This window comes from Buteo buteo, chromosome 12 (assembly GCF_964188355.1).
Source record: "Buteo buteo chromosome 12, bButBut1.hap1.1, whole genome shotgun sequence".
NCBI classification, from domain to species: Eukaryota; Metazoa; Chordata; class Aves; order Accipitriformes; family Accipitridae; genus Buteo; species Buteo buteo.
The window spans coordinates 34,060,666-34,076,578 of NC_134182.1; the positions used below are offsets into that span (position 1 = coordinate 34,060,666).

The window sequence follows — 15,913 nt, forward strand, 5'->3', positions numbered from 1 at the left end:
TTTCAAAGAAAGTTACTTTTGAATATTTTTATAACTCTCAAAATGCAAAGGTCTCATTTAGCTTTTTCATCTTACTTATTGAATGTTAACTATACTTTGATTTATCTAGCATTTTATAATGTGTATCTATAGAAGACAAGCAATGGCTAAGCTACATTATATTTGATACCATTTACAAATTATTTCCTCACCAAGGGTTCCTGTGATTTCTAAGGTCACAGGCTGGGTTCAGTTATTCAACTGTTAAATTTCCAAGACATCACGTATAAAATATTCCCTGAAGTCATTAAATGCATATTAGTTTCTATTCTTCATTAAAAAAACACTTCAAGGAGTTGTGCATTTTAGAAGTCCAAGTGGTCTTCCTTAGCCAGTGTTTAAATAATTGTATTTTTATTGACACACTCCCATAATGCATGTCATTGAATTGTTACATTTGAGCCACTTCTTAATGCAACTGCTCATTTTAAGCCATCTGATGAAATTGCAGCACCTCTCTCTACAGTAGGAATTACATTAGCTGATACCAGTTTCAATACACCCATCAACTTTTCCCCCCTCAAGAAAAAAAAAGTGTTTTAAACCTGGTTTTGCCTTAACACTAAGAAAGAAAAAAAAAAATCTGTTAAAAAGCTGGTAAATATCAAACACATCCCATGTCAGTAACAATCACCTATTTAGTCAGGGGAAATAAGAGAAGCACCCCTTTCCTTAATTACATACTACAATTGTGTTCAATACTACTAACACTTTAAAACCACATCTGCATCCATCAGTATTCAGCAGTGCAGTAACTATGCACAAAAGTAGGTTTTTTTCTCAAGCAAGTGCCTTGATGAATCAGGGCCTAAGTGCCTTGCTGTGACAAAAAGAACAGAAATATGCCTTTGTGATCTGATCAAATTTAAAAATATAGTAAGTATCCAGCTTGCAAAAGCATGCAGTTGCACTGTGAGGGCCTATTCAATAACCAATCAACACCCTATGGCTAGCAACCCGAGACCCGAGGCTTGGTTATTATAGAAAATTGCATTCCTCCAAGCTGAATGAAAATTATACCACCCAACTTCTCCACTGCAGCATTACAAGGAAACTCATTGTGTTGGCCAGAAAAGCAAGTGGTCAAATTCACTCTAGAACAGCCAGGTGACTCTGTGCTGTCTCTATAAAACAGGACCACTTACATAGCATGATACTGTCAAAAAAATGACATTTCTGCTCTTTTCATATTTGTTTTCATGCAGACAGCTACCGTTACAGAAGTTCCAAGCAAAAATAAAGCTAGGGAAGCCCAAGACCTTTACAATAAACTTCAACATAATCCTGTTACAGACACTCCTCAAACATCTTGCTCTCTGGCTGTTACTCTATCTCACATTCAGAACTCATCTCTGGTTGACAACCCTTAACCCAGCCAGTCTCCAAACCTCCTTATACAGCTCACTCATATATTTCTCCTAATCCACTGCAATCAGCCTAGGCTAGCTAGAACTGCCAAACTCACTTAATCAACTGCCTAACATAACGGTTACCTTTTCAGGGCCCCCAGTCATCACTTACCCTACACCCAGCTCTGCGATCCGTCCCATGGACCGACCACCTGATGGACAGTAAAACACCCTGCGGGAGAACACAAGCGGGTCTGGGAAAACAAGCCAGTACCAGCACTGGGCACCTTCAGCGCAGTCAGTAACAGAAGACAAATAACTTCCCCACAAACATCCAGCCCTATTTTTTTTTTTAAAACCTATGAGTATAATTCTTTTTAACATACAGTTAAATAATTGAGAATAATTTATCCACTTTCCAAAGAGGCAGGAGTACACACAAGTTGCAAGCCTACAGAGAACACTCACAATAGAGAGCCAATGCTTATATCGGGAGTTTTGTTTTTAAGGTTTGTTGTTTTTCTTCCTAGGGGAAAAACCTTTTGTTCCCCATTTCAGTGCAAAAGTCTGTAGAGGCGGTCCATGCAAATGTCTCAAGTGGAGAGAACGCTCTGGTTCTTTCAGTCAAAATCTGAAAACAGTTTTAAATATTACACAGAAATAGGGAAGCAAGGATTTTTTTATTGAAACTGTGAAGTTTGGTTAGGTCCTAAATTAATTTGCAAACAACACTTAATGGGTTTGCAGTCAAATCCCATAAAAGTATTTTACCAAACATGCATGTAACTATGAAATTAGTACACAGCAGTCCTTTTCAAGAATGGTCTATTTAACACACCACACTTCTCTTTCATCACTCTGTCTACAGAGTGACAGTGTGGATTCCCACTACTTCTGCTCAGTCAGATCATCTACAGCAACACTCTAATATAAAAACTCATCGGGGGGGAGGGGAGGGAGGAATAAAGAAAAAAGAAAAAAAAGAAAGAGTGAAGTGTGAGAGCACATTGACAGCAGTCAATTTCTAATTCAAGCACAGTTTGAGTGCTCCAGCTTGGAGATTTGAATTTTTAATTTCACCAAGGGAGTGGGTTCCAAATTAAGCATCTGATGCACAGTCAGTCTGAAACCAAAATCGAGTTTACTGAAATAGAAAGTAATTTTCTCTTAACAGCTCAGTAGTGATCACATATAATGAAAATAAAACAACGTGGCAGTTCCTATATTGCCAAGGGTGAGAAGTCAGAATGCTTTTAGCTTTACAATTTAATATCAAAGTCCCAGGACAAAAGCTCCTCCTTTGCCTGCTGAAGGAAGTTTACCTTACAGCCCCAGTCAGGCTGTCAGGAGGCGATGTCAATGCTGTCTATACAACAATGGAGATGGAATGGAGCTCCAGACATCAGGAAAGCTGAGCAGTAGCTTCCCACAGAAAGCACAGGACCTAAGGATACAACTTAAATACAAGATACTGCAAAAGCCAGGCACGTACACAAACTGCAGTTACGGCAATGCATGGGACACAGAGCCCCCACCTGTAGCGAGGAGGCAGGCAAACGACCAGCACGGGTCCCTCACCCTGCTCCCCCGAAAAGAAAATCTCAGAGCTTTGCATGAACGCCTGCAACTCTTTCTGCTCCCACAAAATTTCTGTACTTGGGTATCCTCTGCTCTTTGCAGCAGCGATTGTATAGATTGTGCTTTTGCTGGCTGACAGTAAATCACCACTCTGAATGGCAAGATGAAGATCTTCAGCTGAACCCACAAGGCAGACTGCAGCACTACTCTTCTATCCTCACCAGCTACACAGCCAACTTCAGTTAATGCGAGTCCTTGCTAAAGGCCAGCAGATTACTCGGCATCATCAGTCTGTAGATGTTACAGCTTGTGAGAGGTCAACCCTTTGTGCTCCAGCAAGCCAAGCGCAGTTCCTTTAGAGACCTACACTGGTAAGCAGGAAAGATGCAAATTATATCCCTTTTGAGATCTTGGGCAAGACTATGGCTCAACCTTTACAACCCTTACCCAAAGCTGTAGACAGACAAAACAGAAGTTGGAAGCTTATTTTATTGGGCCTGAGAACACAAAAGTGAAGACATCAGCTATATACTTTTCCTCTAGTATGGAGGAAAAAAGTAGATATTTCAGATGAAATTCTGAGATTATCTGATGAACAAGCTATGGAAGAAGTACTATAGCAGGTATTGCTGAAACTGCAGCAGAATACTAACCACAGGCAAGAACACCTCTCTTCTAGCAGAAAGCACAGCTCCTTCTAAATAAGGTGGGACACAAGTCACTGCCTAGAGCAAGTTAGCTATCTAAAAAAAAAGAAAAACCCCAACAGCAAAAAATTAACATTCCAGGAAAGAATATACTTTATCTCTAGAAGGTAACTGCACTGAATTACAGAATTTAGCAGATGTGCCAGCACAGAGCAACGATGGCAATCAACACGGAGCATGAGAAGACCTCAAGAAAGGGCTGGAGAGCACTCAAAGGCGGCACCCACCAGCGCTAGACAGCTAGAAGCCCATACCTCCCCAGACAAGAGCCCTGGCATTAGAGGCCAAACTTGGCATTTCCTACCCAGGTCACCAGGTATTGCAGGAACACTGCCTCTGCAGCCAGACTCCCAGTGACAACTCATACGAGATCTAAGCGACTGCCTAGTCAGCTGCAGGCAGGAGCTGAGAGTTACCCCATGCGCCTCACACCATGTCTGGAGACTAAAAACTCAACAGGACCAAAGCCCTGTCTTCATGCACATTGGAAAGCCCACTAGCAGCAGACAAGGATCAGAGGATACAGCGAAGAAGCAGCCAGTAAGAACCCAGGCTGAGGGAGGACATGATCAACACCAACAGATCTACTTTGATTGGCATTCACTCATTTTTGTCTCCATCCCAACTCTGCTGATACCAATGCTCCACATGTTTTCCAGCACTCCCATCAAAGCCTGCCTTCTTTTCCAGCAATTTCCATTGCATTTCTCTTCTTGGACCCCAATTAGTTCTCACAAAACAATTGCTCATATCTCTTCAAGTAAGTGAGAAAGACAGTTGAACCAGAAATCTTTCCAATTGCTGCTCTGGACCTTTAACCAAACCCTGCATGGGTCACAGTTAATGCTACACAGTTCTGAGTGATAACTACCCACAAAGCTCCCAAACAATGTTCAAAGCCATACAGAGATACTCTCTTTCCCAATATCACTCCTCCAAATCATCTCTTTGGTCCTTTTCAGTTTATCCTTTTTGTCACAACCTCAACACGCACGAGCCTCGCCCAGCCCCCTAACAGCACTCCCCTCACAAGAGCAAACAGGCATGTCTCAACTTACCTCCAAAAATCCTCCTTGCAAGAGCTTCCAGGGCCTCCAGCTCCCCAGTCCCCCCACATCACCCCATCCCTTCCCAGGTAGAGAGCCTCCCTGCTTCACACTCCCCATCAGCAGGGCTCAGAAATTTCTAGGCTTCTCCAGGTGCATTTAAAGGGAGCCCAGCCCCATTTCAGCTGTGTCCACTGATTTCATTCCTTGCCTCCAGGTGCCCAGCCTTTTGGCTACCAGGACTTCAACCAGTTCTCAGGGCTCCTGTTACCTCTTTCACAGCACACACATAGTTTGTATGAACATCTAAACCAAACCCCACTGTAACAGCACACTGGCTCCATTCATCCCCTTTGAGACCATCTCAATGAAAACACTCTTGTAAAAGCTTCTTTTCCGAGTCTGTAAATCACTGCTATTCACATCCAGGAAACCAAGACAATTACCTGCCACAATTTACTCTGACAGTCTCCCTGGGCTAACATATATTAGCTAATAATACAGGTCACGCTTATTAACATATGCCTATGATGCTCAACAAAAGCACAGATTTTTGCCAGAGGTTTTCTTAACTTATTTCTGTCACATGCTATTTGTAATTCAGTTAAGTATTCCTACCTAAGTACAAGGCCATAGGATCTGCCACCTTTCATTGAATCTTACCTGTCTGCTTTTATTACCCAAGTAAATTAAAGCACAGTATTAATCTTCAAAGAAATTGTACCCTTACATGAGATAGCTTGCAGATGTTTCTTGGGTACCAAGGACTCTGTGTGGTACTGTAATTAAACAAGTCTTAAGCAAAATACTTCAAGTTAAAAAATAATGAGAAGTAAACTCAAAAATCAGACTGACCTTTCAAAAATATTCTCTAAATTAAAAGAAGATTGTCTTGAACAAGCCGATGAAGCAGTTTCTCAGGTCAACATATTTTGCATTCAGCTTAGCATTTTAAATGTATAAAAAAGGTGCAGATTGTACCATATGGTGTTAAACATGCATACCTGAAAAGATCCACTTCGGTAACAAAAAGCTTGGCAGAGAAAAACTTTGAGCATCATTCAAATTGTTTTCCAGAATATATATAGATCATTAACTCATTATTTCCAATATATTTTTTTTTTAAATTTATTACTTGCTTTAGAAAACCTGAATTCAGAATCCAGGATTAGCAGGGTCCTGTGCAAGGTAGCTCATATTTGCCTATCCCTTTCAGTTGTATGGGACAGGCCCCTAGGCAATATTAGTGTAGTAGCAGCAGGGGATTTCTTCCCCTGCTTCTTTCAGGTTTACGCACAATACCCCTGACAAGTATTATTATTAAAAAGCAGCAGACAGAACTGCTGTAGCTCCCTTTCAAGGAAAACAATGCATTTTCAGAGACATTTGATCTCATCAGTCCTGAGGTACAGCAGTAATCTGACGCATTAGTTTATGGTTAAAACAGACCACAGGAAAAGCTACACAACTTACCCAAGTCACAAAGCACACCCAAGACAGAACTAAGGACTTACACAGGACTCCTGAAAGACAGCTAGAAAAAAAAAGCATTTTCACTATAAGAATACACCTAAGGCGTTGTACCTTTAGAACTCCTGTCTTCATTGAAAAGATTGGAGATTTTAAAAGCAGCATTTAGATATAATTTTATCCTAATACTCTCAAAACTATCAAACCTTGGAGTCACGGGTCCCCCTGAGGCAGATCCTGCAATAATGCTATTCCATGTGGGATTCTGTACAGTGAAGTTTCATTGGAAAATTCAGGTTTAGCTTACATTACCACCAAAAATTTGAAGCAAACGCGAACACTGTATTTAGACGACAACTTATCTATAACATGACTTGTGCCTGCCTACGTTTTGGTACTCCAAATCTAAACAAGTCTATACTAATCCACAGATCTGACACAATAAAGTATATTTTTAAAATACCTGTGTCAAGGAAGTCTTCTAGGATAGTCCATAAACAGAACTAGTTCATTGACAGGCTCGTTTAATTCCCAAGTGAAACAGTGCTACCTTTAAGCTGGAAGCTTTTTAAATCCTCTCCCGACTAGGGGGAAAGGAAAACTCACAGTATTTTGAAGGTACTTGCAAAAGTTTCACAACCTAAAAAGCATCCTCTCCCTGTAACCATCAGTGAGCAGTAACATCTTGCATGAATAGCCTTACAAAAACAAAGAGTTGCCAATAAAACTGAGAGAGATCTCAGAATACACATGGATTTTCATTACTGTACAATAAAAGCATTATAGTGCTTTACTGAACAAAAACATATGAAATGTCTTAAATTTAAATTACCTTGAAGTCTGAGTCATAAGCCAGGACTTCTGTACCACAGAAAGCCATGAAGGCAGAACTAAGGACATCTTTAAGGTTAGAATGCCCTCTTTGGGTATAAAGATATATTTGCAGCAACAGTAAATTTCAGCAAATACAGTGCTATTTTATGCTACAGGAAGGAAAGTAAATCAAAGAATGCCAAGTGTGCTACTCTTAAAACCTTTAAAGATGTTATAAATGGCATCTGATTACCCTCTACTAGCAACAACATTGCCAAGATGCTACATACCAATAGTGAGGATAACAGCAATCTATACACAGCAGCGCACAGGGGTAGGACAAGAAAGAGATGGGCATAACTTAAAACAAGAGGGGTTCAGACTGGGTACAGAGAAAAACTTTTTCACCCTGAGGGCAGTCAAGCAGTGGAGCAGGCTGCCCAGAGAGGTTGTGCAGTCCTTGGAGGTTTTCAGGACCCAACAGGATAAAGCCCTGAGCAACCTGGTACAACCTTAGTCAGCCCTGCTTTGAGCAGGGAGTTGGACCAGAGACTTCTTGAGGTGCCCTCCAACCCGAACTATCCTATCATACCTCTAAGCTTCAAATATATGTCTCAGGATTTGCAGTATTCCACTAGTTATCTGTACACACAACACAAGTTCAAGAGTTTCACCTGTGAAGATGCAGCCAACTTTGCAAGAAAGCAATTTATCCAATTTAACTCTGCAAAGGAGTGACAGGGAAGTTAGTAAACAATAGTTTCGTCACATCCTGGACGCTGGAAACTGCTGACTTTCTATGAACAAAATTAAGAATAAAGTTCAGCACTTGAAATAAATAGGTTCTCAACCAGCATTTAAGCATCCAGCATACACACACACAGAGAAAAATCACAAGTTTCAATGACAGTCAGTGCCTTAAGCAAGACGCACACACACAATCAGGCATAACAACAGAGGAACTCCTATTGTTCCACAGCAGCAGACCTTTAGTAGTTAGCTGGTGATTAAATGATGCTCATGAGCATCACTTAAATGTCACTTTGATCTACTGCAGTTATTTCACAAAATGTTTATTACTGAGGCTTTTTTATTGGCTGTACAAACATTGGAGAGCATTCCTCTCAAGGCATTATTCAGTTTGCCATATTAAAAATTATTTTGATACCTTTTCCTAGGCTGCTTGCCAACTGGAGGACAAGATGGAGCCATCTGCGAGACTATAACTGTCTGAAGACACTTGCTTTTCAAAGACATAATCCCTTAAGTGGTGCCAAGGGCATTACAAACACACACACACAAAAAATGTAACATCACCTCTGAACAGCTGCAACAAAACCTGCCTCTCACACAAATTTCCTGGCAAAGGAACAAGGAAGACCACCTCTGCCCAGGGAATACTACCTCTACCCTATCCAGTCCATGAAGTCCAATTATAACACTGGCATGGAAAAAGGCAAACCTGAATACTCTGCCACACAGCTGTATCAGGCAGTCATAACCATGCCACGGATGTCTATGTTCTATATAACTGAGTGCACAAATACAGTTATTTCTATATCTCCTCTTCTCAGTTTTATTTAGAACTTGAGGGATTTCTGGGGCTGGTCTCCTTCTTCCACTACTTTGCAACGTTAGTGCTTAAAATACATACACAGGATGCTACAAAGAATTCCTTAGAATAGCCTTAAGCTGTCCTCTGCATTGTGTTTACCCACTCTGTTTGGGTTTTTTTTATTATTACTACTATTATTATTCCCTACTTAGATCCCTGCATTGTAATCCTCCTTTTAAAAACTTCTCTTGTATTTCATATCATGATTTTCAAGTCATTAGAGTCAGCTAACGTATAGAACAATTGCTTCTAAGAGACCTGGAAGAAAGACAGCAAACCCATGTACTTCTCATACGGCTTGCACTGAACAGTCATACTGGCCTTTCAATATTAAAACCACAGCCAATCTAAACTTGCTAAGGCCACACTTAATGCCTAGGCAAAGCACACAGAGTTTCACTAAGACCTGGAAGCCCAGAAAGCAGTAACATAAGAAGTGTGTGTCCAGATCCAGTAGAAAGGCCTGGACCCTCATTAAAAAATTCAGTGCCACACCAAGTTCACCAAAAACACAGCAAAAGTGTTGCTACAAACCATTATCGCTAGTTGTAACAAAGCTACATTATTTTAAAATTATATGAAATTAATTTGGAAGTGAATAGCATGAATATACACAGTCTATTCAACGCAAAGATTAAAAACCTTACCAACTGCACTCTAAGGGATAAACAGAAGGCCCTGAAGAACACCAGGGCAAGCCAGCAGATTTCACAAAGGGCAATCAGAAGTCCTATGGATTGTTCTTCCCAAAACAGCAACAATGGTTATTAGTTCCCAGTCCTACCTCATACAGAAAAAGACAGTAACAAATGTACTTCTGAAAAACTAAGCATCATAACTATACTCAAGGCAGGTAGAGAACACCTCCTTGGCTAACATGAAGTGGTTCCTAATTTGACCCTGGAGCAAATGATCCCATGGAAAATTCTGTCATTGGCAAAAGCTGGCACCCTAGCAGGCAAATTCTCAATCTGCTAAAAGAACAAATACTCTACTGCTAGTGCTTCCTACATACAAAGGAAGAGGCGGGAGCTGGTCTTTTTTTACCTTACAGCATCCTGAGACCCCCTGACAAAGCAAGATTTTTCCTCCGCCCCGTCTTCATTCTCACGGGAAGCAGCCAGCCAGCACTGATGCACCGCTCAGAGGGAACCATTAACTGGAGCAGCTCTTCTCACCGCCAAGTCTGTACAAGACCCTGGCTGACCACAAGCATGGGAACACTACAGCAGCTGTCTCACCATGACCACGTTCAGGTTTCCCAGGGAAAGGGGAAACGCAATACCTGCTGATTATTAACTAGTTTGGGAGCAAAACCTCACAGAGCATCAGCTGTGCTGCTGCTGCACTCCAGGCAACGACAACCAGGCCCTTCCCACACAATTTCAATGAGGGTCTCCTCAAGATTTTCACTGCTCTAAGCAACTAAAAAAGTACTGCTCTCCTAAATGAGGGCTCCAGCAGGACAGGAGCAAAGTTTCGTCACGGTGCCCTGCCAAAACAGTGCTGCCCCACCACAGTGGCAGCATAGCCTGGGACCATCCAGGGTGTCCAAGAGCATCCCATGCCCCTGAGACCCCACACCACTGCTGATGCACAGATGTTGGCAGCCCTTCTGTGTCACAGCAACCACAAAGACATTAAAATCAAGGAAATTTTGCTACAGCAATGTAAAACACCACCAAACTCAGCAGTTTTCTGTCCCTTTCTCCTAAGATTGGTGTGCCTATTGCTCTCCAAGAGGAGAGCTGGGAACGCAACACATCCACAGCTCAGCTCCTGCTGATCACAGCCTAAGCTGTTAGTGCAAATACTGACAGGTTAATGCACTGCTCAATAAATGGGAATAGCCAAGCCCCAGCAAACAGCTGTGCTGCCCATTGCCCCCATCACCTGGGTCCCCATGGGCCATTAGCAACAGGAAGCACCTGGACCTTACCCCAGCACATGAAATTCAACCTCCTCCCCACCTCACTAACCATCCCTGGCCAAAACCCTAACAGAGAAGGGAAGGCTATTGTCCCCAAAGCCATGCTCTCCAACAACAGGGGAAAACAAGCCCTTCCTGATATGACCAGCTTAGCCCTCACAACAAAAAGTCATATTTTACAGGGCTGAGGCTGCCTGGATTTACCACACTGAACAGGCTCAGTGATGCTCCTTCCCTGGAACCTCAGGGTGTTTCCCTGAAGTAAAATATTTGTGTGTGTGGGAAGGGGAACAACCAGAACCACAAGAATTAGATAGCCATAACATAAGAAAAAAAGCCTGTGGCTATAAGCATTTGGCCTTGCAAATAGTCTCCACCAGCACCATTCCAGGTGCTTGTATATCTGCAGTAGTGATAATCCATAAAACTAAGCTGACATGTCAGTGGAAAGGATGCTTACCATCTTATCATTAAAGACAGGAAACAAAATACTTTCAGTATCCCGCTAAAACAGCAAGAAAACAGTTTACTAGCAGGAAAAAAACTGTCCTTCCACTTCCCAAGCTCTCCGGAGACTTTATGGCTTTCCAAAAACAAAACAAAAAGACCCTAAGAATGGTTTTCCTCAATGCTCAAAACATACTTTTTCACACCCAAAGGCCTGACTGCCAATTTAAACTCAAAGTGCTGCCAGATAGATGAGCTGAGCTAGGGACTACTCTGCTTACCCCATCAATCAGCAAAGTCATCAAGCCACTGTCAAACTTCATTATCTACAGGCACATTGAATTCATCTCTATAATTTGATTTTAATTTTCCATTATTATTGTTATTATGCAGAATTTAGCAAGGTCTTGAAAAGCTATACCAATGCCGTGTGCCTCACCTTACACAGATCTGAAGAGCTGCAAAATAACTCAGAAAATCTAATGATAGTAACTCCCAGTTTCTGCCTCTCTCACAAATACTAACCCTTTCATTCTTACTCAGTTTTACAATACTCACTATCAACCTCTTGACTTTTTGCTCCACAGGTTGCCTCAAAGTCACTCTACCAAGAGGTTTTCCTCTGTAATGGTTTCCTGCTCCACTGACCTCTCAGCCCAGCAAAAGAAACCTTTCAACTAGAGCCCACTAAACAACCCTGCCAAACAACCAACTCTTCTGCCATTGCAGAGAACAGGGAAAGTTCACACACTTCACATTCACTCTGCTCTTAGTTTCAAGCAGCCACTTCTCCCACACAGCTCTTTTCCAAGGAGATTTTATCACCTGAGCATACATACACCGCATTTAGCAAATTACTGTTACATTTGCAGTTCTGACTGGGGTGCTGTTTGATCTGATCTATAAATACAGGTAATGCATACTCCTTTGAAATGAAAGGAGCTAGCTAAGCACTATTAAGAAAATGCATTTTCCACTTTACATCCCTAATTCTGAGTACACAGCTGTTTATGTAGTAAATATTTACTTTTCAAGGTAAAATCTTTTTTTTAATATACTTCTTGTTGTTACAAATAAACATATTGACCGAAGGCAAAAAGAGCTGAGTAACTAGACAATTTACTCTGAACTAACACACCTATTTGTAAGGCAGCAAGAGAGGAAGGAAAGGGAGGAGGGGGGCTGAGAGAGAACAGAAAGTGCCACCGATCGTACTCATTAGGCAGCAGGGTCCCAATTAGTAATTTTTCACACAGAGATAATAAGAGATGTGCTGGAAGGAAGCGTGGCTATAAGATGAAGGAGGGTCTGAAACAGAGAGAGCAGCATGGTACAGTATGTACAAAGGGGAGGCAGAATCCAAATTCTGCATGCCCCAAAGGAATCACACTGAACAAAGAAACCCTACTTGAGGCAAGCACATGATCTCACCCCTCTGCCTGCAGACTTCAGATTAGTCATTAAGCCACTTTACATTCTCGGCATCAATAAATAGGGAATTAACTCCATGTCAATAGCTAATTCAATTTCCATACAGAAAACTCATGTTTAACAAACAAAGTATGTCGATAGTGGATCTTAGCTTCCACGGTAGCAGTACCTAGGAGACTCAATACAGAAATGTTTCTCCCTGAAAGCATTTTTCAGGTGAGCAGTTAATGGAATATGTGCCTATATGCTGAAAGGAAAGAAAAAAGAGAATCAAATGGAGTGTTAAATAGTTAACATTACACAGAATTAAGTAAACACCTCCAAATAACGATACTACCGTGCTTAACATGGGCACAGTAGCCTTTGTTCAGTGCCAGAGGGCCAAGTTTTTCCTCGTGTGACTGCTGATTTACAAAGGGCACATTCATCCCAAATACATAAAGGTTTTGCAGCAGTTTTCCTTCAAGAATATTGAGTAGTATTACAACATACCCTGGGCTCAATCCTAATCTAAGTGACACAGCATGAAAGGGCTGTTTTCTGGAAAAAGACACAAGATGCTAAGGATGAACTTGGAAATCACTATGGCAACTCTGCAGGTTCCTTTCTGTTCACCTTCAAGGCCGATACTCCAGTGGAGGTAAGAAAACCCCTTTCCACAGGAGTCGTTAATATGCATTATGGCCGAAACCAGAAAAGGCCGCAGTCTGTCTGCTGCTCAATTAGAAAGAAGGTTTGCTCAAGGAAACCGAATGCTAAAATGAAAAAAAAATCATAACTCCCAAGGAGTGCTCAGGAGGTGTTACACACTCCAGTAAATCTCATTTGAAAGGTCAGGTGGTTCAGTAGCTGTCGGAGGCCCAAGTTATGGTGAGCAAAAAAAGCCTAACCGAGTGTGCCTAATTTGTGAACAAAGTCAGAATTAACCTTTAGGGTTTTTGCTTTTGTGAGTACAAAACTTTGTTTGCAGTGCTTTCTGTCTTCCTGTTCGTCACAATTAATTTATCCTGGTGCTAATAAATCCTGTTTTCTTACATGGCCCCACTACAATTCCAGCAGCAGCAGCTTAGGCCCAAACTTTTGACTTCACTTTACTAAAGAGAACAAAGGCTGATTTATCTAAATTTAAAGAGGGAGGAAGCCAGCGGCAATACAATACTTGTCTCTGACCGCTCTTCAGAGTGCTGCTGCACTGTAATCATCAGTATCATGTATGGGAACATGTTATTTTCACTGCCCAATCTCAAAGAACTATACAGAAAACTGATAACTTTGATAGTATAAGCACTGTGAAGTAAGAAAAAAAGACATAGTTGGACATGGTCTTAGTCTTAACCGTACAAAACACTGTTCATAAGCATTTGGGGATTCATTTACATTCCCTAGACCCACCGTGACCACAACATTTTAAGTAACCACAAACCTCTAAACTCAGCTTTTTTCTTCTTAAATTGAATATTTTAAACATCCCTACTTTTCAGTTTCAGAAGTGCCTAAAAGCCCTCTCAATAGTAAAAATCTACTGCAGCTTCAACTGGAAGACCACTGTCAATGCCTTCCTAGAAAGAACCACAACAACTTTAACTTCAGCAATGAGATGTGGGAATACCCGTACAACATAATTAAAGGGACTTCAGTATTTAAACAACAAGAAAAGTTTAATAAAGTAGAACTTCTCCCGTTTTCATGAGTTCCTATAAGGCCAATTGCAAATTAGCAAGTAAATGAACAAATACAAAAGGACAAAACCAGAGATAATGCATTCCAGTGTACTTTGTCCATTTCTTTAAAAACTCTCATTTACTTTTAATTACCAGTAGCGCTTGCTGGTGTATGTTCTGCAGCATATTTTGTAAAAGCCTTTATTATAAGAGTACTTCACTGCAGAGCTCTTAAATCATTATTCAAAAGCATAGCAAAAAGTTACTCAAGCACTTGTACACAAAGATGAGTGTGGATTACCAAAAAATGAATGAGCTGTTTTCTATTAAACTGTCGGCAAGGACAACTGAAGTGTTTGCAAAAAGTCTTGCTGGACTAACGGAGCTCGATGAACTGCATATCCCAAACAACCCAAAAGGCACTGGACGCATCCAGTGAGCAACATGCCTTGCTTCCCCAGCTCGCCGAGGAAAGGTGAAATTTTTTGTTCCCAAATTTCCCCACAGTTCCAGCCTTTCACCAGCACCAGTGTCAGTAATGCCAGCAGCCCTAGCTTGGGCCAGCTGATAGCTGCTGCTCTGAGGGAGGAGAAGGAGGGCAGGTCATCCACACTAGAGATCACGGTCTTATAAAACTCAGTTATTCATAGAAGTATAGATGCATGGCTTCTCCGTTAAGATGGCAGTTTCCTTTTTCTTCCTTTAAGCCAAGTTTGGAGATACTCTAGGGGTGACTTTTCTAAGTCTTTTCTAAGACTTTTCTTCCCTCTTTGCAGTTGGTTATTTTTAAAAAAATAAATAAAATTTTACATCTTTGTATCATAATAACTGCTGTCACGCTGGCTGAAGTGAAATTAAAGGATGTTTTGAGTTAAAAAAAATAATAACAATGTTACTTCAATGTTGTAACATTGTTTCTTTAGACTACATTTACTGTGAAATAAATGCTAACATCACCGGGGACTTAAAAAAAAATCCTAAAACTTTCAGACTGCGAAACGAAAGATGGCTATTTTCCCACCTAAAAACCCCCCTACACTCCCCCGTACTCAACACGACTCCCCCCACCAAGAGCTGCCGGCCCTCCCAGCCCAAAGCCAGCGCCCAGCCGAGCCGCCCGGCCCCCTCCAACGGGAAAAGCGCTACCGGCCCCGGCGCCGTTAGGGTTCAGCTTCGCTCCCCCACGCCCCCTGCTCGTTCCCGGGCTTCGCTCGGCGCCTCGCACCCGTTCCGGCTCTCCAGCCGGCCGGCCACCTGCCCCGGCGGCGTGAGGAGGGGAGAGGGAAGGGGGGTAACGGCGGGTTTCACCCGCCGTTGCCCCCCTTCCCTCTCCCCTCCTCACGCCGCCGGGCCGGCCCGCCCTCCCCCTCAGCAGCCGCTGGGCCCTCAAGCCGCCCCCCGCTCACCTGAGCTCGCCGCCGCCTCCCCCCCGCCGCCGCGGCGCCGCCTCTCGGTACCGCCCGGCCGGGGCTGCGGTCGCCACATCCCGTCCTTGCTCCCCCCCCCCCCCGTTCGTTTTCGACCCCTTACCGGGGCGGAAAGCGGCGGTGGCGCCGGCCACTCCCAGCCGGGGGCGGGCCGCAGACAGCTCCGCCGCCCTGGGGAAGGAGAGGGCCGCGGGCGGGCCCGGCGTTTGGAGGGAGTTGTTCAGGGCCGTTCTCAAGGCGGAGGCCCCGGGCGTGGAGCCGTGCACGGGCCCAGGGAGGAAGGGTCCTTCGGGTCAAGGCGGGTGCCTGGTCCCGCTCTCCATCTGCATCAGCCTGAAGGGACCAGCGCGCCCGAGGAGCCGCCTCTGCCACACGTACAGAGGCCTACGGGCTCCATTTC

General features: G+C 42.8%; 1 protein-coding gene across 2 annotated transcripts in view; it reads right to left on the reverse strand.

Annotated features, from left to right (window-relative positions):
- Positions 1 to 15,582, reverse strand: part of DISC1 (DISC1 scaffold protein) — a 212,524-nt gene extending 196,942 nt beyond the window's left edge. The window contains exons 1-2 of one of the 2 annotated variants that reach the window (XM_075043284.1): positions 15,493 to 15,569; positions 6,234 to 6,253 (exon numbers count right to left, since the gene is read on the reverse strand). Coding sequence is in view for 1 of the 2 variants with exons in the window: in XM_075043282.1 (XP_074899383.1) it covers positions 15,493 to 15,571 (79 nt within the window). In the remaining variant the exon portion in view is untranslated. Of the gene's footprint in view, positions 1 to 6,233; positions 6,254 to 15,492 lie in introns of both variants that reach the window. The other variant, XM_075043282.1, reaches the window with a different exon arrangement.
- Between the last annotated feature and the right edge of the window lie 331 nt (positions 15,583 to 15,913).